The following is a 27,775-nucleotide window of genomic DNA, read 5'->3' on the forward strand; positions in this document are numbered from 1 at the left end:
GGTGGGGAGTGATTGGCGGCGATGCACCAAACATGTTAGTCCTCCTCACACGCAGTCAGTCCCACATGCACGAGTCCCACATGAGTGTTTGGACACGGCAATTAAGCGCTTTCCATTTTAGCCGGTTGGTAAAACAAGCCGACACAATGATGCTGTCCTCCTGTCATCCCAAGGTTCCTTCCTTCCTTCCATCCGCTGTGAGACGCAAGTCCAGACATTTGGATCCCTGTCTCATAAAGTATAGAGCAGGGGTGGGCAACTGGCGGCCCGGGGGCCACATGCGGCCCCCACCTTCACTTAATGTGGCCCTCAGGTACATATCAGAATACTGATATATTATTGATTTCAGCTGTTACAATTGCACAACATGCAAACATGACCTGCTTTAATTACTTCAGTCTAAATTAGTGGCTCATTGCTCAACACAAGTATTTTTCAGGATTCCAATTCAAAAAGAGAAAAAGATTATTCAAGATTCCAATTCGAATATAGCAAAAATAGCCGATCTACAAGCTCAAAACGCGTCGCAGCGCGACGCGTTTTGAGCTTGTAGATGGGCTATTTTTGCTATGACAGTAATATATGGCCCTAGGGAGTGAGTGTGGAAATATAGTGGCTCTCTCCATCGTCAAAGTTGCCCACCGCTGGTATAGAGCAAGAAGTGTCAGGCGCCTGAATGGATCATAATCTATTCTACACTACTCTCTATACAATAATGCCAGAGACGGTTGCTGTGATTAGGGAATCTAATAGGCCTAGTAACTTGTATATTTTTGTACTTTTCTTTTACTAGATTGTCAGGCCTTCAAATACAGTCCTATATTGCGCTGACAAGAACAATGGTCGCCTAGTTATGGTGATTTGAAGTGTTATGCTGTGTTCACATGGGCAGATGCAAAAAGATACAACGATGCAACGCTACACAGTGTATTTGTAGCTGTTGTCGTTTTTGCAGCCGTTATACAAAGGTCGGAGGCATCTTCATGTCGCTGGCTCCCATTGACAATGAATGGTAGACTGTAGCTTTGCATCTGCCCGTGTGAATGCAGCATTTGACACTCGTGCCATGTTTGTGAGGATTGGAATAATAGTGTGCCTGTGGTCCCCGGGGGACCCAGATGTGGTCCTAGGTGTGACTATTTCCATGGCAGACCGCTGAACAGTGTTTATGTCAAGTTTGGTGTGGATCAGAGCAATGTGCCTGTGGTGCCCGGGGGACCCTGATATGGTCCTAGGTGTGGCTGAACAGTGTATGTGGCCTACGTGGCACCCAGAGCTCACAAGGTCTTGCAATGTTATAGTACGGATTGCAACCTTTACAGCAATTTTCGGCAAAGAGATTTGGTGTAAAGGGAAATGTAGCCTAGTTGTGAACATCTTCATTTTATTTGCCAAATTAGCAGCCCTCACATCATCATCATCATCATCATCATCATCATGATTCATCATTTCAAACAAACATTTCCCCTCACTTAAAATGACACACTCGTTTCACAACCTCACTCACATGGACTCACACATGCGTGCGCATACACACACACGCACACTATCCTATAGTGCCTTGTGATGTCTTCCATACGAATACAATGGTCATGCTGTCCGATTTTCATTGTCCGGAGAGCAAATTATTTTTTTGGCAGAGGTTGATGCCAAAATCCACGTCACTAACACCAGATTCTGTCACGGACAGTCCTTCAGCGATGAACAGTGCAACGCACCGTGATGCCAGAAGACATGCATGTGTGTGGGAGACATTACAACTGTACTTCTGGACACTGGTTAATGTAGGCCTATGTTTTGTAATAATAATCAAAATCTACAAATTAACTAATAACTCAAGTTTTCAAATAATTGTAGTGGAGTAAAAAGATGCTCTGAGATGCAATTTTCAAAAGCATTGAAAATTGGAAATACTAAAAATTATGTAATTTCATTGGTTCTTTGAACCACCACTCGGGCAGAAATGTGTACTTCACACCTGTCAATGATATATATCTATTAATGTTTACCGCAGAGCGAAACACGCCATGTCAGGCCAAATAAATGTTTGAATTTGAGTCCCCAACAACAATATTTGTCCCTGCAATTCACATTTTCCGCTATTCTTGCCCAATATTCTGCTGGGAAAGTGCCCGCTTAATATCAAATTAGAGCAATGTAAAACATCTGGAAGGAGAAAGGAAGTTATAGGAAATGATGAACATGCTTGCATGTCGCGTGTCTCACAAAATGATCAGTATACAGCAAATGTTATGATAATATTGAATGCATGAAACAATCAAATACACACTATCCTATCCACCTCTGGCGTTATCCACCTGGACATAATATATACTGTATATATTTTCACATTGTGAGTTGTAGATCTGCTATTTCCAAAATATATTTTTTAATACATTTTATACATTTGAAAACTTGGGACATTCTGCATAATGAGTAGCCTACATTCTACTCTTGGTACTTTAAGTGCATTTCTCAAGTAAAACATGTGAATACTGTTTCCATCATTGGATATTAAACCTCGGTCTATTTCTGTGAGGGTGGAGGAGACCCGGGCTGTGATTGAAACCTGTTTCCTGTGTGATGTTTATCTGCTGAGGTGAAGACACAGTGGTTCCACAGTAAATCGCTCAGGGAAACTGGTGCCATTAGTCCATTTGTTTAAAAGCTTAAAAGGGAGAGGAAATATCTCAATAATGACATTTTGCCCGTAATGGAAATAGCCTTTGTTTGTCTTTGACATGTTGAAATCTGGTAACAACAGCTGTTATGTTGACCAGCTTGGCTTTATCTATCAAAATACATCAATAATACAATATGCAATATTTGTATTTACACAACTAAGCCACAGATTGATGCATGATGAATGGTGTCTGTGTCTTTGTGTCTTTTGGGTGGGTCTTTATGTAACCGGGCCGTGATGTTGAATCACGCACAGCAGCCATATTCGACTTAAATTGGGCCTCTTCCTTATTTCCTTCACAGGTCTTATGCTAATGAAGGCTCTGTTCCATTCTGGTCAAACAGAGTCAGGAAGTCGATATTGTGCATCATTTTGGCTCACTGGAAATACTCTGCTACACCAGTGGGTCTCAAAGTGTGGTCCAGGTACCCTCATGGTTCCTTGAGGGGGTTCCAAATGGCCCCTTATGGGTGTGTAACTCTTGGAGCTTAAAGTTCCAGCTTATGACAGTGAAGTGACAATTTAAGGACTTTTAATACCTAAAAAAATAAATTAAATTAAACGAATAAAGTCCTGCATCAAATAATTACTGAATCAAAAGTGATCAACAACCAATACTATAAAAACTAGTCAAACATTGGCCAAATATTGTCAAATATCTGATCCACAAGCGTAAAGTAATATTTATCTGTCAAACTAGAGTCAAACTAAATGAAATGCCTCAACTCCTACAATTCCAAGTGCTGGGTCCTCAGTTTAAATATAGGATTATTTTGGGGGGTCACGGACTGAAAAAGTTGAAAACCACTGCTCAGCTGACATGTTACCAACTTACCACACACAACTTCCTCTTTGGAAATGCACTAAACGTATAGTTTCCATTCTCTTTATCGTAGTATCTTTTTTGCTGTTGTTGCTGTTTGTTAATGCTGCAAGTAAGCCAAACAAAAATAAGTTTTACTCTTATGTACAGTTGGAGGCCATCAATATTGTCCTTTTCTTTTTGCTGAGGTTTGCGTGATCTGCGCAAAACCCCTTTTGGTGTTTTAAACATTATGTTATAATTTAGCTATTGAAAAATAGCAGATCTACAAGCTCATAGCGCGCCACCGAGTGGCGCGCTACGAGCTTGTAGGTCTGCTATTTTTGAAAAATCGTGAAAATATTTATTTCAGAAAACTGGAGGATTTAGAAGGATTTTTTTAAATTTTGAGGTCAGGCCTAAATGGGTCAAATGATAAGGGACAATATCGGTGGCACCCAACTGTACCTCTACACAAGATGTAGAAAGAAAGAAAGAAAGAAAGAAAGAAAGAAAGAAAGAAAGAAAGAAAGAAAGAAAGAAAGAAAGAAAGAAAGAAAGAAAGATAGAAAGAAAGAAAAGGGATGTTTTACTTATATCAGAAACCCTGTTTAGACGTAACGGTAGTCAAATATTCATTCTACACTGTGAGAACGTATACTATGCATGGTAATCAGTCAGAAAGAGGAAACACTACATGTACTTTCCTGGTGGTAATGTGTTTGCGTCGCCCCCGGGCCTGTTTACCTTCTGAGCACGAACACCCTACACCCCCTTCTCTTCTCTGCTTAATCCCTTAATCACTTGACACTTGCATTGTTCGTTCTCGGCAAACAGACCCCCCTTGTCCAGATAAGCTGTATGGAGTTTACGGTACGACTGTATGTTTTGTGTGTGTGTGTGTGTGTGCGTGTGCGTGCGTGCGTGCGTGCGTGCGTGCGTGCGTGCGTGCGTGCGTGCGTACGTGCGTGCGTGCGTGCGTGTGTGCGTGTGTGCGGGTGCGTGCGCTCGTGGGGGAGGGGTATTTATGTACGAGACGTCGACTATGACCCTGTTTTTTCTTCAAGATTTGATGCACAATAAATGCAATTGCAATGCAATGCAATATTGTCAACATGACCCCATCGGAAAATGTTGGCTTGGTGTAACTCTGACTACTGTATACAGTAGACAGTTATATAGTAGACATATAATACAACACAAATGCATATAAATAATCATCTAGGTTCCTAAGTAAACCAAGAACCAAGAATCATCAGTCTGTCTAACAGTAGAATATCCAAAGCAAAAACAATAATCCTTACATTGAAAATATAAACACTAGGATGCCAGATCAATAATTACCTGGCATCTGCCTACATACTATAATATATATAATATATATAAGAAAGCTGTGCAAAGGGGGGGATGGAATGGGAAGTGATTATACAAAGAAATGAGCAGACACAATTGGAACTGGAACACTATAAAAATGAAGCTGATATTATGGGTAGGCCTATACTCTCTCCTGATTGGCAGAGAAAAAAAATCATATATACCTGCAAATGTATACTATTTTCTGTTTATTAAAAATCTGGTTAGACAGAGAGACTCCTACTTAACAAACACTCTATAGCGATGATTACTATCAGAATATAGTGATTTTACCTTAAAAAAGGGGACATCTCCTCTGTTATATCTCTTAGGAGCAGACTCAAAATGTAATTATGAGCTCTGCTCACCGGCAATTATTTGATCTATTTCGATATTTCAGATCACATACCTTCAGAACATAATATGTTCTGAGGGTATGTGATCTGAAAAATCGAAACCGTCCACATAATATGTGGACGGTTTCACATATCATGTCACTATTACCCCTGGAGAGGCTTAAATATGAAACGCAGAATAAGGCAGATGTATGGACCCCCTTTTTGGACTATATCGAAGAGAGCAGTTGATTCTGATCGCTTCATGATCCATCCTTACCCTGTTTGTGTAAGGACAGACCACCCTCACTTGCACACATGCATTTACCACTATACTATAATTACTAATACTATTTTCTTTCGTTGTTTCTTTATTTTCATTGTTTTTCTTTTTATATATATTGTTGTTAGTATCTTAACTGTATGATTACGTTATCAAATTATACACTGTCTTGTAGGCTATATGTAAGTCTGTCTAGTGTTGTCCATGTCAGAGAACCCTCAAAATAAATTATGATAAAAAGGGGGGGAAATAATGATTTAACCAGATATATCACTTTTAACTAGCAAATATCAATTACCCGATATCCGAAGAAGGGGGAAAAAATCTCAAATCTCGAAATAAATATAAAATACATGAAGTGTGTAATAAAGACTCCTTGGTCTCTTGAGCAAATAAAGACATCAAATAGCAGCATGCCTTAAGTATATGGGAATGGGAGTGTCTGTCTGTCTACAGTCAGTCAACAGTATGGCCCTCATTTATCAATCGAGTGTAAAATCTGGCCCAAATTCGAGTGTAGGATTCGTAGTACACCCACGTCGGGTCGGCATTTACAAAGTGATCGCAGACAGCTGTTTCTTCCTTAATTTCGTTCGGACGTTTATAAATGTGACGGCTGAAATCTATCTGGCACGCCCTATGAAATCAAGCCTCGCCCTCGTTTTTGCGACATGAACAACTGCAGTACGACCTTGGAAACCATAGTTACATGACGAAAAAAGTCAATAAAAAAGTCACCCCCACTCTCATACACACACAGACGCACGCACGCACACGCAACTTGCAAGTCCAACTGGTTTGTTGTCGCCTATCTTAAATAAATAAAGAACGAACACCTGTATGAATTAAATAAAGCTGTAGCTGTAAAGTACCCTGTCTGTTTCTCCTCTCGCCTCGCTTGCCTTGCTGCCCCCCCCACACACACACACACACACACACACACACACGCACATACGGGCCGTGGCCCAGTCAGTTTAGAGCTGGCCCAACTGAGCCTTGTGCATGCAACTTTCTGGTTAGTAAACCACAGCATGCAAGCCGCCTTTGTTTTAAAATGGTTCCCCAAACCGTTCACAGTTCACACTTCTCTATCGGCCGTGGATGCGCCCCCCCCCCCCCCCCCCCCCATGCTAATTTGCCCAGTCAATCATTTGATCCGCGCTACGCGCCTGCCGTGTGTTGTTAGTTGTAGCCTATATTAAATTATTAAAGTATTTATTCATTTAATATAGCCTACAACAATATATTACTGAACGAAAATCTGAACCTGCATGTGAACAATGAATTAAATAACAAATAGGTGCACACACACGCTGCTGTTTTCCTCCTCTCCTGTCCTGTCTGTCTCTATCACTGTGGTCCGTTCATGACACCGCGACCATGCACGTTCATGACAATCTATTTAGATTACCTCGCTAGTCGCAGTAGTCAACTGACAATTATATAAATGTGCAGCCTAAACCAGCCTCATGTGGCACACTGGCACTGGTGGGCTGGCAGCCTGGCTGGGTGGTTTAGCCTATACCTAACTCCGATGCGGTCAGCGGTCCCCAATTTTGCGCTGGCACGCCGGCACGGCACATTTTGGCATTCGAGCGACGCGTCGGGTTTATTAAACGAGGAGGAGATTGCACATAGGCTACTGTAACTCCAGAAAGACATCGGCCTGCTGTAGATTCGGCTACAGTAGGCTACCCATGTTGGGACTCTCCGCAGCTGCAGCGCTGCACTATAGCCTACTCTCCAACGTCCCGTCATGGAAATATCCTCAGCCCAAATCCTCGCATGTATGCGCTCATCATGCAAAACACTGTTTAAATGGCTTACGCATCTAACTTGCAACATTGTTTTTAAATGCGCGATTTTAATTGCTTGCTTGTAAAGTTGGAAATCTCCTACTAATTTCATATGACACAAAGACACATCGTTGATGTATTCCTTAACTTTTTTTTCTTTTTTACATTTAGCCCATATACATACAGTTTTATATAAACATTTTAGGAGTGAATACATATGTTTCGATGCCTGTGACAGCCTCTCAGCTGGTCAAACAATGCTGCTCCGCTGTTCTACGACAGAAAAACAGGTGAGGACAAAGCGTACGACAGCTCCCGACCAGACGTGGTTTTTGTCTTGGCTCAAGTTCAAAATCAAACGTTGGCGCAAATGGTAAATGCCGAAAATTGCGGTAATTTCGGCGTACACCCATATTTTGGCGTACGCACGGTTGATAAATGAGGGCCTATAACTATAAACACTTGTTTCTGAGCTTTCCAGGCACAGCACATGCCATTAGTCTGTTCCTTCCAACCCAAACAGGGACCCTCATCACTGATCAGTGACACTGAGGAATGCTGGGAAAGAGGAAGCACCACATTAGTCTCCTAAAAATAACAACACCATCGTCTGTCCCGTTAAAACAGTCCCAACAGGTTCTTTCCAATGCCCTGTTGCAGGAGGGTCAAGGAGGAGGCATGTTCAGGGTCAACGGATGATGGTGGTTCTTACAAATGACCTTCTAACTTGGCTTTGTAACCTCACCTCTGCTTCTTCACTCCATGCCCTTCATCTCCATCATCTGTTTTTGTCTCCCGTGGTCCGCAGAGCACTGATCCACTGATGGACAGACTTGGGGCCCAGCTGGTGCTCAGCGGGACCAGGACCAACGTTCTGAAAAAACATACGCCTCGATTATGCATGGATCCTCACCATAGGGTGTTAGAACACTTCATTAATCACCTCCTCTCTCTCCCTCTCTCTCTCTCTCTCTCTCTCTCCCTCCCTCTCCCCCCTCTCTCTCTCTCTCTCTCTCTCTCTCTCTCTCAATTCACTTTGCTTTATTGGCACGAGACATATACGTTTACATTGCCAAAGCAAAAGTGGAACATAAGCATCAAAACAATGTAGCCTATGTACAAATACATATTGAATAAAATAAGGGCGTAAACAGAGCTGTGTTACATTGCAACTTGTGTCTGAAATAGTTATATATCCATATAGGAGGTTATATTGGTATAAACTTTTGAAAGTTGACAGCAGTATTTCAATGTTGTGCATTCACCTGGCCGCTATAAAACATTTTTGACAAATTGTAACTACAATATTGATTTAATTCAGTCAGTATAGAGGACTATGTCACAAATAAATAAATATGAGATAACAATAGCAATAGGCTACATTTATTTTGTATAATTGTATTATGGCCCATGGGGTTGAGAATTGGTGAACTACATCCATCAAATCAAGTACTACTGCTGAGTTTATCACAGGAGGAGGAGGTGTTGCCATGTCTGCTTATTATAAGCGACTTTGGGTTTCTTCGTTCCGGGTTGCAATTTTTGGGGCTTGTTTCCAAAGTACCGGTATAGTTGCTTATTTGGGCGACTGCTCATAAATGTTCATGTGGTATTATATTATATGTTTAAAAAAGATCCCACATTTTGCACTTTTCTTTCAAGAAGAAAGAAATGGCAGATCTACAAGATATTTTCAAATAGCCGATTAGGTTCAGAGTGCTCATGTAAGCCTATAGTCCAAACATGGGCAACTGGCGGCCTGGGGACCACATGCAGCCCCCACCTTCACTTATTACGGCCCACAGGTTGATTTCAGCTGTTATAGTTCCAAACATGCAAACATAACCGCCTTTAATTACTTCACTAGCTTATAGCCTAGAATTTAAATTATATTGTCTTTGTATGTCCAAAGTATAGGCCTATAGGCCTAGTTGTTTTTTAGTTCATTAAGTTAACATAAATATAACTAAATGTATTTGAAATTAAATTGTACTTTTCAGGATTCCAATTAATAAATAGAAAAAATAGCTCAAAACGCACCGCACTGCGATTTGAGCTTGTAGATCGGTTATCTTTGCTACGCTATTGTAACAGAATGTCAAAGTAGGCAGGGCATTATTTACGAATACAGTTAAAACTTAAAATACAGAGCCTATATGCAATGTGCCTACCTGGAGTGAGTGTGGGTGTATAGTGGCCCTCTCTTGAGTGAGTGTGGAAATAATAGTGACCCTTTAAATATTTCAAAGTTGCACACCTAAATTCGCTTCTTTTGGGCTTGTTTTCAAAGACCGCGGTTGCTTGCTTCTCTCGCATATCTGGCAACTGTGGGTGGAGGGGGGAGGTGGGTCTTTTTTGCGCATGCGCAAAATCCTTAAACCACACGCGGCTCTCGCCACAGTGCAATCCAATCTACTGTTAGTACTGTAGTAGTGTATGTATGCCTCCGCAGCGCGCGTCTATCGCCCTTCTCTCTCGCTCTCTCACACACACGCACGCACGCACACACACAGGACAACAGGAGTCAGGACAGCTCTCCCTGTGCTCTCGCCTCTCAGCAGCAGCATCAGTCTGTCTCTCCACTAGACTCTGGCCGTCATGGTGCTCAGACTCAGAGGGACTGTCGTAGAGACTCCTTATTGATCAACATGGGTTAAAAATTAAGAACATTACGCACGAGAACGATGCGTAAACTTGGACGCGCACTTTGATGCCGACAGAAGAAAATGTCCGTATTGTTGCGGGACGAAGACACGCGGTTTGAGTCAAGGACTACAACAACCCGAGGGAGAGACGACGGGACTTAGTGTTGTTGATTGTAATCTAAGTGACATCAATTTAATGAGAAATGCTTACGGAGCTGGTTTGTACCGCCGCGGCTGTTCTTCTCTACCTCAACACTCTGGACGCAGATTTCTGCTACGATGACAGGTAGGATATGGTCCTCCTCCTCCTGTGGACTGACCGGGGTCCGTTACCTATGGCAACATCATCACTATAGCCTTGGATCAAGACTACTATCGTATCAATGTATTTGATCAAAATAAATGGTACAATTAGATATTTTGTCCCCAAAAAATAGAAGGTCTAATATACAATTGCTAGAAATTGCTATACAAAACCATCCAGTCATTTGGGTTTGGGGCATACAAGTAAGGATAACATTACATCTGATAATGATGTTTGTAGGCTACTGTGCATGTTCACATCTAGCTCTGGTCCAAACTTATAAGTATATATATATATATATATATATATATATATATATATATATATATATATATATATATATATATATAGCCAATTTTACATTGAGGTGCCAGATGCAGTCTGAAGTTTTGCTTTGCCCTTGTCCGTGGCAAATTTTAGGTTTTCTTATTTTGATCAGAAGACTACATAAGATTACTGAATGTCTTCAGAATATGCATGACACTGATTTACTATGACACTATATGGCACAATAGGAGTCCACTGGTTCACAAACATTTTATTTCCAAGGACCCTAACTGGAACAAAATGGACCCACATGGGGTCCATTTGGTTCCATTTGTACACTCTCAGGGTTACAGACCTTTAATGGTCATTTAGGATAAATGGATAAATAAATAAATGGATAAATAAATAAGGGTCATTTAGTTGTTTATGTTTATTTATCCATTTTGTACAGTATGTCTATGGCAAAAAAAGACAATAATGTTCACCATGTGAGCCATTATATGTATGGGTAGCCTTTCTGCATCTACTAATACTATAGTCTTGATCCAAGGCTAATCAATCATCATTCATCATCATCGTCTGAGCTCATTCACATGGCATTTCTTCTTTAAACCTCAACCTCAACCTTTATTACAATCAATAGTGGCTTGCCGAAAATTACGGCTACATTATGCTACAACGTGTCCCAAGTTCATGTTGGGAAGCAACACCATAGTATAGTAGGAGACTATTGTTGTTAATTAGTAAGGCTTTTTACACGTGGCGGGAATATTATGGAAAGGGAGGCACAGGCGTGTGTCCAGTGAGTTCTTCACTGCGTGGTGCCTTTGTTTTGTCTGTACTCTGTATAGCCTAGAATAAGAGTTATTTGTAGAGTAGCCTAGACTATGATCTATTCTAGTCCCCCCTAGGGGGAGGCAGTTGCATCAGATGATGACCTGTGAATAAAAAATGTGTGAATTTAAATTCACCTTTCACTGGACGGTGTTTTATGTTTTATGACTGGCTCTCACTGATAACTGTACCCAAATCCTGGAGCTTTGGCTCTCACTGATAACTATACCCCAATCCTGGAGCTTTGGCTCTCACTGATAACTGTACCCCAACCCTGGAGCTTTGGCTCTCACTGATAACTGTACCCCAACCCTGGAGCTTTGGCTCTCACTGATAACTATACCCCAACCCTGGAGCTTTGGCTCTCACTGATAACTATACCCCAACCCTGGAGCTTTGGCTCTCACTGATAACTGTACCCCAACCCTGGAGCTTTGGCTCTCACTGATAACTATACCCCAACCCTGGAGCTTTGTCTCTCACTGATAACTATACCCCAACCCTGGAGCTTTGTCTCTCACTGATAACTGTACCCCAACCCTGGAGCTCTATTCGGATGGTAATCATTGCAGCCTAAGGCTATCATAGATTTATTTGATTGATTTTTGACATTTGCATATAGATACGAAAAAAGTCAGACTCGATTAAATACATCTATGATTGTGTGTTTGTTCAGTAACAGGGGTCTCCAGCTCTCTATTCAACAGAACAATAGATAAATGTTTAGTTTGGAACACCAATTATATCCATTCAGAGACTAAACACATACCGTATTTATAGTCTGTACGTAGGTAGTCTCTCGAGGCAGACTATAAGAGGGCGCTGTTTTTCCTTTGTTTTGCCAATGGGTACCCAGATTGGTATGTAGGTAAATGACATTTAGAAAATGCAATACGACAATGTCAAGTTAACTAGCTGAGCCACCAGTGTCTTCCAGTGCACTGCACTTCAAAGCAACAGGCTACATTTTTGCACGATTAAAACATTGTAGGGTTGAACAATACACAATTGTTAGGCTGTCACATCCTCTGCATTTAAAGTTACACTTACGTATATGCTTAAGTTCAGTTACAATAGGCAGTTTAAGAGTCCTATGTCTGATGTACACGTGGTTAAAATGCTCTTTGTGTGCAGCTCCCAGCATCAGCTTGCTACCCTGCGCTCTACTCAGGGGAATCAGTCTAATTAAACGGCGGAGCATTGCTTTAAATTAGAATAATTTAAAACGCTTGAATGAATACCCATATCATCAACAACACCATGCTTTCTATAGGGTCCATTAGGAAGCAATTGTGGAGAAAATCTGCCTTCTTTCTGCCTGTGCTGGTTTGGTTGTCCTTAAAAGGATATAAATGACCTAATCGTAAGTCATCTTTATTTAAAAGCACTGTGCAGTGAAGTGGGGCGGCGGCGACATGTAAAATAAGCAATCGCACAATAACTCATGCACCCTGAGATATGAACTCATTCCCTTGCTGCTGCGTTGTCGAAATTATCCAAACTGATATGAATTACTCCTTTGAGGTAGGCTAATTCATTGCAATTCTTTATCCCATATGTTAAACCCTGAGCTAATAATAATAATAGCCTACATTTTATTACTACATTTCTGTATGGATTAATCAGATGCATTGTTCTGCTGACAGTGAACAGGTTGCCCCCCCTTTGGGTTGAAATGGTTGTTGTCTGTCTGGTAGCTACTTAAACAGACATACCGGCGTACACCCTCATCCTCATCCATTTGTCAACGCTGCATTTTGACCTCTGTGAGTTGGATGTGATGTGTGTGAGTGTGCGTGTGTGTGTGCGCTCGCACGTGTGTGTGTGTGCGTGCGTGTGTGTGTGTGCCCGCGCAGCCGCGCGCGCGCGCGTGTGTGTGTCTGTGGGGGGGGGGGGGGGGGGGTGTTCAGGGCGGACAAAGAAAGAAATGGAAAAGAGAGACTGAGTGCAGCAGGTATTTCAAAAGCTGTTTCGTCCTGCAGAACATTAGACGGTGTGTCTGGTGGTTGTCCTGTGATGTGCACAGCAGCTCTCCATCCATCAGCATCGTCCGCCTCTCTGACCATGACACAGTGAAGCTGTCACGCAGGTCCGCTACTCTCCGGTGACAGATTGCTATAGTGGCCTCTGTCCCGGCCGGCTCCAATCCCAGCATAAGCACTCGATGGCTGCATCCCCACAGCGAGGGGTCACCCTCCACCCACCCAGTGGATCTATCAAAGTCACACTGATCATTTACACTCTGGGGACTCGACTGACTGACTCGGGGGGGGGGGGGGGGGGTGGTTGGTACGGAGACTCTCAGGTGGAGATGGACGAATACCAATCAGGGGTTTGACCTCGCCGGTCGTCAGTCAAACAAGTCTCTTTCCGGAGGTCAAGAGCGGCATGCTCCCTGTCTCTCCCCTCGGGGGTTAGGGTTAGGGTTAGGGTCGTTAGAGAGGGACGTTCTAGTTGGAGGTTGTTGGAAGTTGGAAATGAATGCCCCACCCAGTTATTATGTCCATGTCCCTTTTATGCCCATATATGGAGTTCTTTGTCAGGCATGCCCAAATATGGAGTCTATGCAGATGTCCAGAGCCTGGGCAGGGACTTTTGTGCTGGTTCCGACCGACTCAAGGCCGGGCACTGCACTCCCTGTGGTGGTGTGGAACGTGTGTGTGGAATTTGAAGTCGGTGGGGCGAACAGTTCTAGAGTTACGTGAATTACAGACGTATACACAGAAGTACACGCACACAGAGACACGGTGCATTTATAGATAGATAGATTAGATAGATAGATAAGTCATTTTTGGGTGAACTTCTCTTCTAAAAAGGCTTTGATAGTCTTGTTCCAGGCTAATCTGATGATCTTCCCTGTGTCTGTGCCTGACCTGACACTACAGCTAGTACTGTATGTTTCATTATTTATTACACGCCTTTATCACCCTGGACCCTTTGGGCCTTTGAAGCAGAGCGAACAATGCCTCCCGTCTGGAGACTCAAAGTTCTGGGGATGTCCTGGCAAAATGTCTGCTTTCTCAATCATGTCAAGTGTTTTTCCTGGTCAGACTCAGACGCTGGCTAAGCACTCCATCAGCCAATGGTAATACGTACCAATAAAAAAATCTGTGCGTGAAACGACTGAATTTTACTGATTGTGAGAGAGGAAAGAGGGAAAATCCTGCTTTATGAGTTTGTTAATAACTGGTGCTTTTAGAGTCATTCCTCTCAACATCATCGTCTTTGTAAGAGTTTATCTCTGATAGAGTCTGTTGTTGAGCTGTTTCTGGCTATGTGTCCATATCAGATACAGACATGGGGGGGATTATGATATAATAATGACCATAGTTTACACCTGTGTTGGTGACACAGATGTGTATGGGCCCATAAAGTAAATGAACAGATGTGTGGGCCCATAAACTAAATGAAAAATAAAATAGTTACACACTCTCCAGCCTCGATGTAGAAATATATTTATTTGGGCTATACTGCCAACGTTTCAACTCATGCCTTCATCACGGCAAATAATGGATTTATGTTTTGGCGTGTGTGTGTGTGCGTGTGTGCGTGCATGCAATAATTTCAGTTTTCCTTTTGCTTGTGATAGAATGTGATATCTTTCTAAGAGGGATAGCCCAACGGATATGATTCTTAATTGATTAGAAAATTGATTTGCTGTGAACTCTAAACTCTTGAAACCCTTGAATCCTCATCATCAAGTGTTGTGACAGGTCAACAAATGGCCCTCGAAGGATTGTGATATTTCAACAGCACTGGCTTTTAAACAGCTACGTTGTGACACATTGATCCAGTGCTAGAGGAGTAGGAAACCATTCAGCCAGACACCAACAGCACAGCAAGGACTCTTTATTAATATTGAAATGGAACGTCCTAAGCAGTGTTGCCATGTCTCCTTATTATAAGCGACTTTGGGCTTGCTTTTCTGTAAAGTTGTTGGTAGTTGTTGGGTTTTTTGGTCATGTTTCTAAAGTGTAGTTCAATTTTGAATAACCCCCCCATCTAAACATATTTTGTGCCAGGGACCCCCTACCAGATGTGTCCAAAAATATTCATAATTTGCCACTTAAAAAAAATAAAAAAAGCACTTGTAGATGGGCTATTCCATTGAAACGGAACACGTCCTAAGTTGCCTTCAGCAGCACTTTTCAGAGCTGTGCGGATTCCCTAAACATCTTGTGAGCTCAAATTGCGCTGTGGCCTCGATTTAACAGCCCAGAATTGCATTATGGATCCTTAGGGGTTCAGCAACGAAACCATCCTTCTTTCATACGTAGGAGAAAGGCTATTTCATTTGGGTGGGTGGGTGTCTGGCTATAGTTGAGATGAGGTTGATGTGGTTTGTTGATGACAGAAATGACGACCACATTTCCTGCATATGCAATTCTGAAATTAATTTCTGATCCATAATCTTCTCCATGCTGCATCTCCTCCCTGTTAAAGCCGCTGTTTAAAAGTGTTATTGCCAGACGTGGAATTTAACTAAGTAGTACATTTATTCAAGTACTTTTGATTGTGAGCTCTCCAAGCTCGCAATGCGTCACATAACCTGGGAAATGGGACATTCTGCATAATGGGTACTTTTACTTTTGGTGCTTTTAAGTATATTTTTATGCCAATACTTTTGGTATTTATAAGTAAATTCTGAATCCAGGACTTTTACTTGTAACAGAGTATTTCTACATTGCAGTATTCATACTTTTACTTAAGTAAAAAAATACGAGTACTCTTACCACCATTGAGCGGGTGGGTGTCTGTCTAGTTGAGGGATGAGGTTGATGTGGTTCGTTGACGACATAAATGATGGCCACATTTCCTGCACATGCAATTATGAAATTGAATTCTGATCCATATTCTCCATGCTGCAAGTGTTATCGCCCTCATGTGTTGTTTCAAAAACAAAGGCCTATGATACAGTTAATTGCAGGCCACAAATGGCACAGAGGTGACGGAGAGATGTGACTCTAGCTAGTCTAGAGTGTTGAGTCACAGCGGTGCCATCGATGGAGGCAACAAGAGTCACTGGGTTTCAACATCTGGTTCTTCTCTATGGGGGTTTCTGAGGTTGACCGATAAACGTATCAATATGGGAGTCGTCTTTCAGGGAAGCGTCCTCTGAGGTCTGACTATCATTTCCCTGACTCAAAATTGTTAAGGAACCTTCTTGCACACCCATGAATGTATCAATAACATACTATAACGTATTGACTTGAAATGAAACAAACTCCCAGAAACACACAGTTTTCTGTTATTTACAGACTGTTATTTAAATGAAGCAGCAAAAGCCGACCAAGCTCAGCCCCGAGATGGGGGCACCACTGATATAGCAACACATGTTATTGAGAAAACTGTTAGGATTTAGAAGACATTTTGTAAAATAGGCCTCAGGGCTTATGGCTTAATGTTACATTTGTGCCATGTAATAACTCATGTTCACACAAAAGGCCCACTTTTCACGACACAACAACAACTTTGAAGAGCTACTGTATACCTGATCTCGGCTTACTATACAGGTTGACACCTCCCAAAGTCATTGTGATCGGTTTCGGGCCATCAGAAAAGACATGTTAGTGGGAGTTTCTGAGCCTCCAGTGGAATACTATACTAGCAATTATCTAAAATAAGCAGCCTAGTTTTTGTTTACACTCTTTTAGTTGTATGCCTGGAAAAGATACCGGTAAATACAGTATGAGGGAGAAGTTTTTTCCTGTGAACTTGTTGAACTTGTCAATGAATGAGGTTTTTTTAGGTTTGTTTGTAAAGTTCAGTTGCTTATTTTGGGCTTGTTTCCTAATGTTGTTTAAACCAGTGGTTCTCAAACATTTTCATGTCAAGGACCCCTCCATCTAAAAATATTTTGTGCCAGCCTGCCAGGGACCCCCATACCAGATTGGTGTTCTTTGCTTTTTTTCAAGATTAGTTTGAAAATAAAATCGTAAATGGTGCATTTATATAACACTTTTATCCAAAGCGCTTTGTACATTGTGCATAACATTCACCCATTCATCCCACATTCATACACAGATGGCGGACGAAACCATGCAAGGCACCAACCTGCACATTGTGAGCAATTAGGGGTTCAGTGTCTTGCTCAAGGACACTTCGACACTAACTCTGGCGGAGCTCGGGATCAAACTGGGAACCTTGCGGTTCCCATTCGGCTGCTCTACTGGCCACTCACTCTACCTCTAAACCACTGCCGCCACACAAACTCCCAGCGCTCTACAAGCTATTTTCAACTAGCCAATGCATAATAAGTGCTCATGTGGCCTATGGTCACTTCTTTTGGGCTTGCCTTGCTTTCATAGACCTGGTTGCTTATTTATCTCATAAAATCTGGCAACACGGATAAGGAGGCCGAGCCAAGTGGGGTGTCTGCCTCTGTCGTGGAGGAATTTTCACCAAGTCTGAGACATAAATCAGCATAAAGACAAGCAAACAAGTGAATTAAATTGAACAATTCGGTGAGAGAAACGCTCAAATAAGTGTTTATCAAAAGAAATACGAGACGGCTTTTGAGGCGAGGGAGGAATTTCAGCCACATTTTGGGTACATCAGGGATTCTATGTTTTAGAGGAGAAACAGGCGAGGCTGAAGAAACGTGTGGTTTGGTGGTGAAAGAGCGTTTTATTTACAGTGATCGGTCGCCATGGATATAGTCATCTTAAAGGACCATGTGAAGAGTTGCCATAAATGCTCTAGTATTGAAGTATTAAGCATTAACATGTGTTTTTTACTCACTGCCCATGAAAATAATATTACCATTGATGTCTTCGCATTTGTAGTCCCAAGCTCTGGGAACGAGGGAGCGCAAGACCCATCAGTCAAACAATAGGAGGAGGAGGAGGGAACAGACTCATCTCATTTTGATTACTAGCAGATTTAACTCTTATAATACTTTGTGGTCAATTTAAAGGAAATGTCAACAAACTACAGATGTTCTGGGACCTAAATGGCTTTCAAGCCACACATGAGTGTCAGTATGGAGTATTATGTAATTCCTCATTTGATTTACAGTGCATGTCAGTCTCTAATGGTTTAGGGAATACAGGACAGTGTCTGCATGTGTTGAAACTCGTGGATGAAATGTTACAGACTATTAGTTGAGAGTTGTACACATTAAAATCCGGAGTGTTAATTAACTTCTCTGTAAATTGACCTGCACGGGTCAATGTTTACACTCCCTGAGTTAAAGTTCTAAATTGACCTGTGCTAGAGTGAGTTAAAGTTCTAAATTGACCTGTGCTAGAGTGAGTTAAAGTTCTAAATTGACCTGTGCTAGAGTGAGTTAAAGTTCTAAATTGACCTGTGCTAGAGTGAGTTAAAGTTCTAAATTGACCTGTGCTAGAGTGAGTTAAAGTTCTAAATTGACCTGTGCTAGAGTGAGTTAAAGTTCTAAATTGACCTGTGCTAGAGTGAGTTAAAGTTCTAAATTGACCTGTGCTAGAGTGAGTTAAAGTTCTAAATTGACCTGTGCTAGAGTGAGTTAAAGTTCTAAATTGACCTGTGCTAGAGTGCGGTCTAGCCACCACCAACCGGCGGGGACTTCTGAATCGCTGCTCTCCACACTCTCCTAGCTAACATCTGAGCTCTCCGGTGATGTTAGCTACAGTTGGGTGCCACCGATATTGTCCCTTATCATTTGACCCATTTAGGCCTGACCTCAAACATTTTAAAAATCCTTCTAAATCCTCCAGTTTTCTGAAATAAATATTTTCACGATTTTTCAAAAATAGCAGACCTACAAGCTTGTAGATCTGCTATTTTTCAATAGCTAAATTATAACAATGTTTAAAACACCAAAAGGGGTTCCCGCACAAAATGGGTTAACTGTCCTTTTGCGCAGATCACGCAAACCTCAGCAAAAAGAAAAGGACAATATCGATGGCCGCCAACTGTAGCTAACATCTGAGCTCTCCGGTGATGTTAGCTAAGTGTCGCAGTGCGTCTACATAAGTGGTGCGCCTCTTGCCTTTCCTGGCTGTGCCCTGGGTTGGCTCCCACAGTGTCAGTTTGCTTGCCACTAGTTCCAGGTGCCTGACACTGTTCTTGCTCTGACTTTGTCTTTGACCCGTGGCATCCATGTGAGACCTAGTGCCAATCTGTAGTATTCTCGGGTAGCCTCCATCCAGGGCCCTTTCCTGTTGTGCTGTGAGGGTCCATGTCTCAGCCCCATATAATACAGCATCACTGACTGTCTGACTCCATTGTGAGGGTCCACGTCTCAGCCCCATATAATACAGCATCACTGACTGTCTGACTCCATTGTGAGGGTCCACGTCTCAGCCCCATATAATACAGCATCACTGACTGTCTGACTCCATTGTGAGGGTCCATGTCTCTGCCCCATACAGCACTACCACCAAAGTGTGGAATGCCCTGACTCCCACCCTCAAAAAATGCAAATCGCTGGCGTCCTTTAAAACAGGCCTGAAAATCCACCTTTCAGCATGCCAAAGGGAGAGGAAATTATTACCTAACTGTGAGGGTCCATGTCTCAGCTCCATACCGCAGTACTGACTCCACTGTGAGGGTCCATGTCTCAGCTCCATACCGCAGTACTGACTCCACTGTGAGGGTCCATGTCTCAGCTCCATACCGCAGTACTGACTCCACTGTGAGGGTCCATGTCTCAGCTCCATACCGCAGTACTGACTTCACTGTGAGGGTCCATGTCTCAGCTCCTGACCGCAGTACTGACTCCACTGTGAGGGTCCATGTCTCAGCCCCACACCGCAGTACTGACTCCACTGTGAGGGTCCATGTCTCAGCCCCACACCGCAGTACTGACTCCACTGTGAGGGTCCATGTCTCAGCTCCATACCGCAGTACTGACTCCACTGTGAGGGTCCATGTCTCAGCTCCATACCGCAGTACTGACTCCACTGTGAGGGTCCATGTCTCAGCTCCATACCGCAGTACTGACTTCACTGTGAGGGTCCATGTCTCAGCTCCATACCGCAGTACTGACTTCACTGTGAGGGTCCATGTCTCAGCTCCATACCGCAGTACTGACTCCACTGTGAGGGTCCATGTCTCAGCTCCATACCGCAGTACTGACTCCACTGTGAGGGTCCATGTCTCAGCTCCATACCGCAGTACTGACTCCACTGTGAGGGTCCATGTCTCAGCCCCATACAGGAGGCACTGACTCCACTGTGAGGGTCCATGTCTCAGCTCCATACAGGAGGCACTGACTCCACTGTGAGGGTCCATGCCTCAGCCCCATACAGGAGGTACTGACTTCACTGTGAGGGTCCATGTCTCAGCCCCATACAGGAGGTACTGACTTCACTGTGAGGGTCCATGTCTCAGCTCCATACAGGAGGTACTGACTTCACTGTGAGGGTCCATGTCTCAGCCCCATACAGGAGGTACTGACTTCACTGTGAGGGTCCATGTCTCAGCCCCATACAGGAGGTACTGACTGACACTGTGAGGGTCCATGTCTCAGCTCCATACCGCAGTACTGACTCCACTGTGAGGGTCCATGTCTCAGCTCCATACAGGAGGTACTGACTTCACTGTGAGGGTCCATGTCTCAGCTCCATACAGGAGGTACTGACTTCACTGTGAGGGTCCATGTCTCAGCCCCATACAGGAGGTACTGACTTCACTGTGAGGGTCCATGTCTCAGCCCCATACAGGAGGCACTGACTCCACTGTGAGGGTCCATGCCTCAGCCCCATACAGGAGGCACTGACTCCACTGTGAGGGTCCATGTCTCAGCTCCATACAGGAGGTACTGACTCCACTGTGAGGGTCCATGTCTCAGCTCCATACAGGAGGTACTGACTTCACTGTGAGGGTCCATGCCTCAGCCCCATACAGGAGGTACTGACTCCACTGTGAGGGTCCATGTCTCAGCCCCATACAGGAGGTACTGACTTCACTGTGAGGGTCCATGTCTCAGCCCCATACAGGAGGTACTGACTTCACTGTGAGGGTCCATGTCTCAGCCCCATACAGGAGGTACTGACTTCACTGTGAGGGTCCATGTCTCAGCCCCATACAGGAGGTACTGACTTCACTGTGAGGGTCCATGTCTCAGCTCCATACAGGAGGCACTGACTCCACTGTGAGGGTCCATGTCTCAGCCCCATACAGGAGGTACTGACTTCACTGTGAGGGTCCATGTCTCAGCTCCATACCGCAGTACTGACTCCACTGTGAGGGTCCATGCCTCAGCCCCATACTGCAGTACTGATTTCACTGTGAGGGTCCATGCCTCAGCCCCATACAGGAGGCACTGACTCCACTGTGAGGGTCCATGACTCAGCTCCATACAGAAGGCACTGACTCCACTGTGAGGGTCCATGTCTCAGCTCCATACAGGAGGCACTGACTCCACTGTGAGGGTCCATGTCTCAGCCCCATACAGGAGGTACTGACTTCACTGTGAGGGTCCATGTCTCAGCCCCATACAGGAGGCACTGACTCCACTGTGAGGGTCCATGTCTCAGCCCCATACAGGAGGCACTGACTCCACTGTGAGGGTCCATGTCTCAGCCCCATACAGGAGGCACTGACTCCACTGTGAGGGTCCATGTCTCAGCCCCATACAGGAGGTACTGACTTCACTGTGAGGGTCCATGTCTCAGCTCCATACAGGAGGTACTGACTTCACTGTGAGGGTCCATGTCTCAGCCCCATACAGGAGGCACTGACTCCACTGTGAGGGTCCATGTCTCAGCTCCATACAGGAGGTACTGACTTCACTGTGAGGGTCCATGTCTCAGCCCCATACAGGAGGTACTGACTTCACTGTGAGGGTCCATGTCTCAGCTCCATACAGGAGGTACTGACTTCACTGTGAGGGTCCATGTCTCAGCCCCATACAGGAGGTACTGACTCCACTGTGAGGGTCCATGTCTCATGTACATATGTGTTTCTTAGAAGTTAAATCTTCTGAAATAGAGATTAACTCAAATATATTGTAGCTCCATACATCCTGTATGTTCCACAGGGATGGTCAACAATTCTTTGACATGAAACAGCAATACATCTCCATCCAGACTCCCTCACCACAGCTGTCTCTAGTGTCTCCTAAACTCCTCAAACTGTCTGCCCTACATCCTGACCACAAGGACTAGACGACGGTCAGGCTACTGCAACAGCATCCTCCATGGCATCACCTCCAATGCCCTCAATAAACTCCAATGTGTTAAACTGAATTAAGACCCATCTGTCCAGAATTGCCTTTCCAAGTTGACTTTGTTTTTTAGTTTTACTGCTTTTAATTCTTACCTTACTTTGGTATGTTAGTTGTTTTCCCATATATGTTGTTTTCTTTCACCCTCTCCCGCTGCATGGCTCCCACTCCCACACACACACGCACGCACGCGTGAGCATGCACACACACACGCACGCACGCGCAGCGACTTTGAGTACTTAGAGAAGCGCTATCTAAATGATTATTATCAAGGAAGCTAGCAGGTTAACATGTTGAATATAATGCTTAGTAAAAGTTCATAGCACCCTATTGTCTCAGAGGCCCAAAAGATACACACATGGTGGCCTGGGGAGGATGAGATGGTCTGTTCTCATCCCAGTGCGTGCTGCCTCCTCTAACCCTTGGCTGGCCTTTCTGCTCCGTGAGCCCCGCCCCCGTCTGCCATGCAGACAGACACCACAGCCAGACCTCAGTCTCACCGTGGCTCTCAGAATGCAGACCATCTGCACATCGACCCGTAACGCTGGTTACTTTACCACGGGCGATTGCGTTTCTGCGTGCACCGGCCGCGTCGCCAGATTCACATCCCCAAAGGTCACGCATGCTTGGCAGAGTCCAAACATAGATCAGCTGGGGAGACACAGGGAAGCTGTCAGAACCTTCCCTAAAACATCCGGGGGCAGCGCTCCACGCGTCCCAGACTCTTCTCCCTTCTGGCTCCTAAATTGTGGAACGAAACCCCCCATTGCAGTTACAACTGTCTGCAGACTCACTCCGAATCTTCCACCGCAATCTGAAGACTCACCTCTTCAGACTCCACCTTAGCCCGTAGCACATGCCCTAGCCTTGCCCTTGACGACCCTGCATGCCTATATGCAAAGGCTAAAATGTAATTTAGATAGCATGTTATGCAGACAGATGCCTGGTTAATTTGTCGACCTGGTGTGTATGGTTCCAATGTACAGATTATAGATTTTTTATTTAAATATTATACGGTTTAGACTGATGATTCTTGATTCTTGATTGATGATTCTTGGTTTACCTATGATCCTAGATGACTATATGCATGTGAAGTGTTTACCTTTCTTAATGTAAATCGCTCTGGACTAAGAAAGTCTGCTAAATGCCTAAATTGTTAATGACATTACCAGATGTTAGATCAAAACCATGCTCTTACTGTACGTGTTGCTTATCTCAGGGGTTCTCAACCCGTGGGTCGCGACCCCTCGGGGGGTCGCCAAATTATTTTAGGGGGTCCCCAAATTATTTTCAAAATGAGCTTGTAGATCTGCTATTTTTCAATAGCTAAATTATAACAATGCTTAAAACACCAAAAGGGGTTCCCGCCCAAAATGGTTTAAGGTTATTGTAGCAGTCAATTTATATTGGGGGTCGGGAGGGGGCGGGGCGGGGGTCCCGAGACGTTGCCAAAGCATTTTCGGGGGTCCCCGGCCAAAAACGTTGAGAACCCCTGGCTTATCTGACTGGCTGCCTGCATGTGATCTTTATGCTCTTCAGCTGGAAGTTGCAGAGCGTGTGTGGGGTTGAGTTTCTGCTACGGAGCATTAAAGTCTCACTCTGTAAGCAAAGCTCACTGTTCTGGTTTTACATTACACTTTGAAGCTGGCGTCGTCTTTTCCACTTCCAGCTACAAGGTGGACTTAAAACAAGAAAGACATCCCAGCAGTCGTAGTGCAATATCTTGGAATCACAGGGATGCCTGTGCTTTGCCTTTCTACCTCTTCTAGTCACTAGTAGTTGTTGTTGTATTTTCTGTACTTTTTCTCTGCGCAAAATATGAGTGCTTTGTCGTGGTAATTATTGGCACGGCTGTGCTGCGGCACGGTCACCCTGCACAGCCGTGTATTATTGCTTTTAATACAACTGTTTGTTTTTTAACATGAGTTGGTAGTGTTCAGTTTTACCGTTATCGCGTTGCTTTCAGCCCATTGTTTACCGTTGCTATTTGCAACTTAACTGCTTAACTTAACTTAACTTAACTTCAAATCCAATCCTCCCTTTACTCCCAGACAGTCGCTTCAGGAAGATGCAAGATGCAGCTTACATGAGCACACGTCTCTTTCAAAATGTCCATGCATACATATAGGATCAAAGTGCTCATGTGGCCTATAATAGTCGCATCTTTTGGGTTTGTTTTCATAGACCTGCTTATTTCTCTCGCAAAATCTGGTCAACAGATGCCCTGATCACTGGAAGCAGTGGTAGGGTCTCTACAGGTACCCAGAGCCAGTGGTAGGGTCTCTACAGGTACCCGGAGCCAGTTGGAGATAAGAGGATTAGGCATTATAAATAAACATGGCAGTATAGTGACCACATCCCACAGTGGAATGTAGCTTTGATAAATGGAACGAATCCACGTTTGATAATGGGGTTGCTTTCCTCCTGCTCCACTCAGTCCCAGATAAAGCAGCTAGCCGCCTTATTTTCACTGCAGTGAAAGTAATTTATTATTTCACCTCTTTGCTTTAACCCATTTTGACCTGGGAATGATTCTACAAATAACTCAAACATTCTCAAACATTTTCATGTCAAGGACCCCCAAGATTATATGTAATTGGCCGCCGTCCCCCATCTGAAAATATGTTGTTCCAGGGATCCTCCCCAGAAGGGTATATTCAAAGATTTGCGCCACATTTTTACGATTTTTCAAAAATAGCAGACCGAGTGCCGCGCTATGAGCTTGTAGATCTGCTATTTTTCAATAGCTAAAGTGTAACATAATGCTTTAGAACACCAAAAGGGGTTCCCGCCCAAAATGGGTTAATATTATTCATGGACGAATGGTCATGGCATTTTTTTTGTGATGGATTATGACATAACTAATTTGTTGTTGTGGGGCCACCCTGTCACACTGTACAATCTCCAGCGGGGGAGTTTCCCTCCCTTTTCAACTCATGATTTATGATTCTCATCTTCTGTCCGCGTGGTTTCCCTCTAAATGTCACTGAATTATGCATTTCTGCCTTGAGATAAGTTCGGACTTATGCAGGGCACATGGTCGTATATATTTCGTCTCTCAGCCTCTGACCTTGTAGGTATCAGTGTGTCTGGGTGAAGGTCACATAAGAAGTTTAACGTGTAAACAAATGTAAAGAGCACGTGGTACAGTCAGACATAAAGGCTAAAAGGATCATTTGTGGTCCTATGTATTCAATTAATCAATATGGCATAAGAAATAACACAATAATACGTGTCATCAACAAATACAGAACACTACTGTATGTACAAAGGATAAAAAGGAAAAACGACACCTACTTTCTATGGGAATTTGCATTTACTCCCCTTGTGGTCTCCTGCATAGATGTTTTTGTTGTTGTTTTTTAGGCTGGTTTTGAAAGAAACCAGTGATTCACATCTTTGAATGGATGGTGTCAGGGCATTCCACATGTTGGTGGCAGATTAGTAGAATGAGAATTGTCCCATGTTTGTTCTGTATTTGGGTGGTACCAGATCATGGTCGCTCCCTCTAGTATTGTGGCTGTGAACAATGCACAGTGAGACATTTCAAGAAGCATGTTTTTTAGCCTGAAAAGGTTGGCAGAAGCTTGTAGCTTATCCTTTGCTTATTCTTTTTAACAAGAAAGAATTTGGTGCAGAACAATTCAATCATTCTGTTGATGGACCTTCTATTGAAGGTGATACTGATACGGCCGAATAGCCCAACATTTATAATGTGATGATATGTGGGGTATAAGGTTTTCTTGATCTTCCTAAACAAATCCAATAATCCATCCATTATCATTGGTAATACAGCCGTAATACATTATCTACAATAGTTTCATCCATGACTGTGACACAACAATACATCCAGTTACATCCATTACTATGATAAGGAATCTAGTTACATCCATTACCTAAAGGACAGAGAAAAGTCTTGATTTGTTCCGCTATTGACTGGCCACCTTATCAGCAGGAGAGTCAAGCAACCATGAGATGTGGAGGAAGGATAATTCAGGGATTTCCTGGAAGTGTACATATGTCTCTCTCTCTCTCTCTCTCTCTCTCTCTCTCTCTCTCTCTCTCTCTCTCTTTTTTTTCCCTCCTATCTCTCTCTCTCTCTCTCTCTCTCGCACGCACACACACACGCACGCACGCTTGCACGCACACGCACACGCACACGCCACACTCTCAAATAGATCTATAGTCTATGTATTTGGTTACAGTGTTAACATGTCAGGTTGAATGAATTCACTATTTTGGTTGCATTTCTGTGGCTAGTGTACATGGAGAACTTTGAACAATACATTTTATTACAAAAGCAAAACCCAGTCGTTCATACATGATGTCATGACGTCTCTTGGCATGACATCACGTCTACTTGTCCCTCCAGTCCATCTCAGAGGGGACATATTGAACCTTTTACGATGTTATATGATGCGTTTTATGGTGTTCTAATGGAGTTTTCCCTCGGCCTATATATTTGTGGATGCCTGTTGATCGTTTGACAAACTGGGATCATTCCCCCCCTGTGGACTTCCTTTAACTTCCATTACACTGGATTGCATCAGCGATGTCATTTATTGGTTCCAGTCATCAGTGCTTACATGTGGTCCTTTTTGGAGGGATTCTTTTACTTAGGCTGCACTATATTTGCTAATTTGTTAAATGACGGCTATAGGGCTTGGCCGATGTGCATGTAAACTGCTTTATTTAAACCATTGTAACTCTGCTACTTATGCTATTAGTATTTTTTATAATTTGAATCCTGAAAAGTAACCATTTTGGACATACAGCATGAGGTTTCCACCAGTTTCTTTTTTTATTTCCAGAAAAAGGATTTAGAAAGAGCTTTTAGAATTGGCCTCAGGTCTAAGTAATTATGGTCAAATGTGCTATAGATTGTCTCTACTTTCATTGATGGTGTATTGATGTTGTTGTAACTGTTCTACGGTTCTGAGTTACAGTACAATGTTTATCAGATCAGAGAGCAGTGAGAGTCATTAGTTTGTGGTAGATATGGTTTGTTTGGGTCAGTTCAGCCGATCATGTGACAAGTGGTCTGGGAAGAATAAGAGAGGGTCTTTCACTCAATCGGATACCGTTCCGTATGGTTCATTAGTGCAGCATGCCTGCTGTTTAAACATGCTCCAAACATGTTTGACCATTGAAAGAAGGAAGTCTCCAGATATTAGTCATATTGTTGTTGTGTTCTATCAATTCCAGGCCATTCCTGTATTGTACAAACTTGCACAAATCCAATTATATCCACAAATAGCCCACGCTTTTTTTGTAACTTGCGCTCAGATTTCCGATCAATTGCGGTGGAGCAGAGAAACGAG

General features: G+C 43.4%; 1 protein-coding gene across 1 annotated transcript in view; it reads left to right on the forward strand.

Annotated features, from left to right (window-relative positions):
* The first annotated feature begins 9,648 nt into the window (after window positions 1–9,648).
* Window positions 9,649–27,775, forward strand: part of tmtc2a (transmembrane O-mannosyltransferase targeting cadherins 2a) — an 87,415-nt gene continuing 69,288 nt past the window's right edge. The window contains exon 1 of the mRNA XM_079494449.1: window positions 9,649–10,183. Coding sequence (XP_079350575.1) covers window positions 10,101–10,183 — 83 coding nt within the window. The 5' untranslated portion in view covers window positions 9,649–10,100. The remainder of the gene's footprint in view (window positions 10,184–27,775) is intronic.

Source organism: Electrona antarctica (assembly GCF_951216825.1).
Source record: "Electrona antarctica genome assembly, chromosome: 23".
NCBI lineage: Eukaryota > Metazoa > Chordata > Actinopteri > Myctophiformes > Myctophidae > Electrona > Electrona antarctica.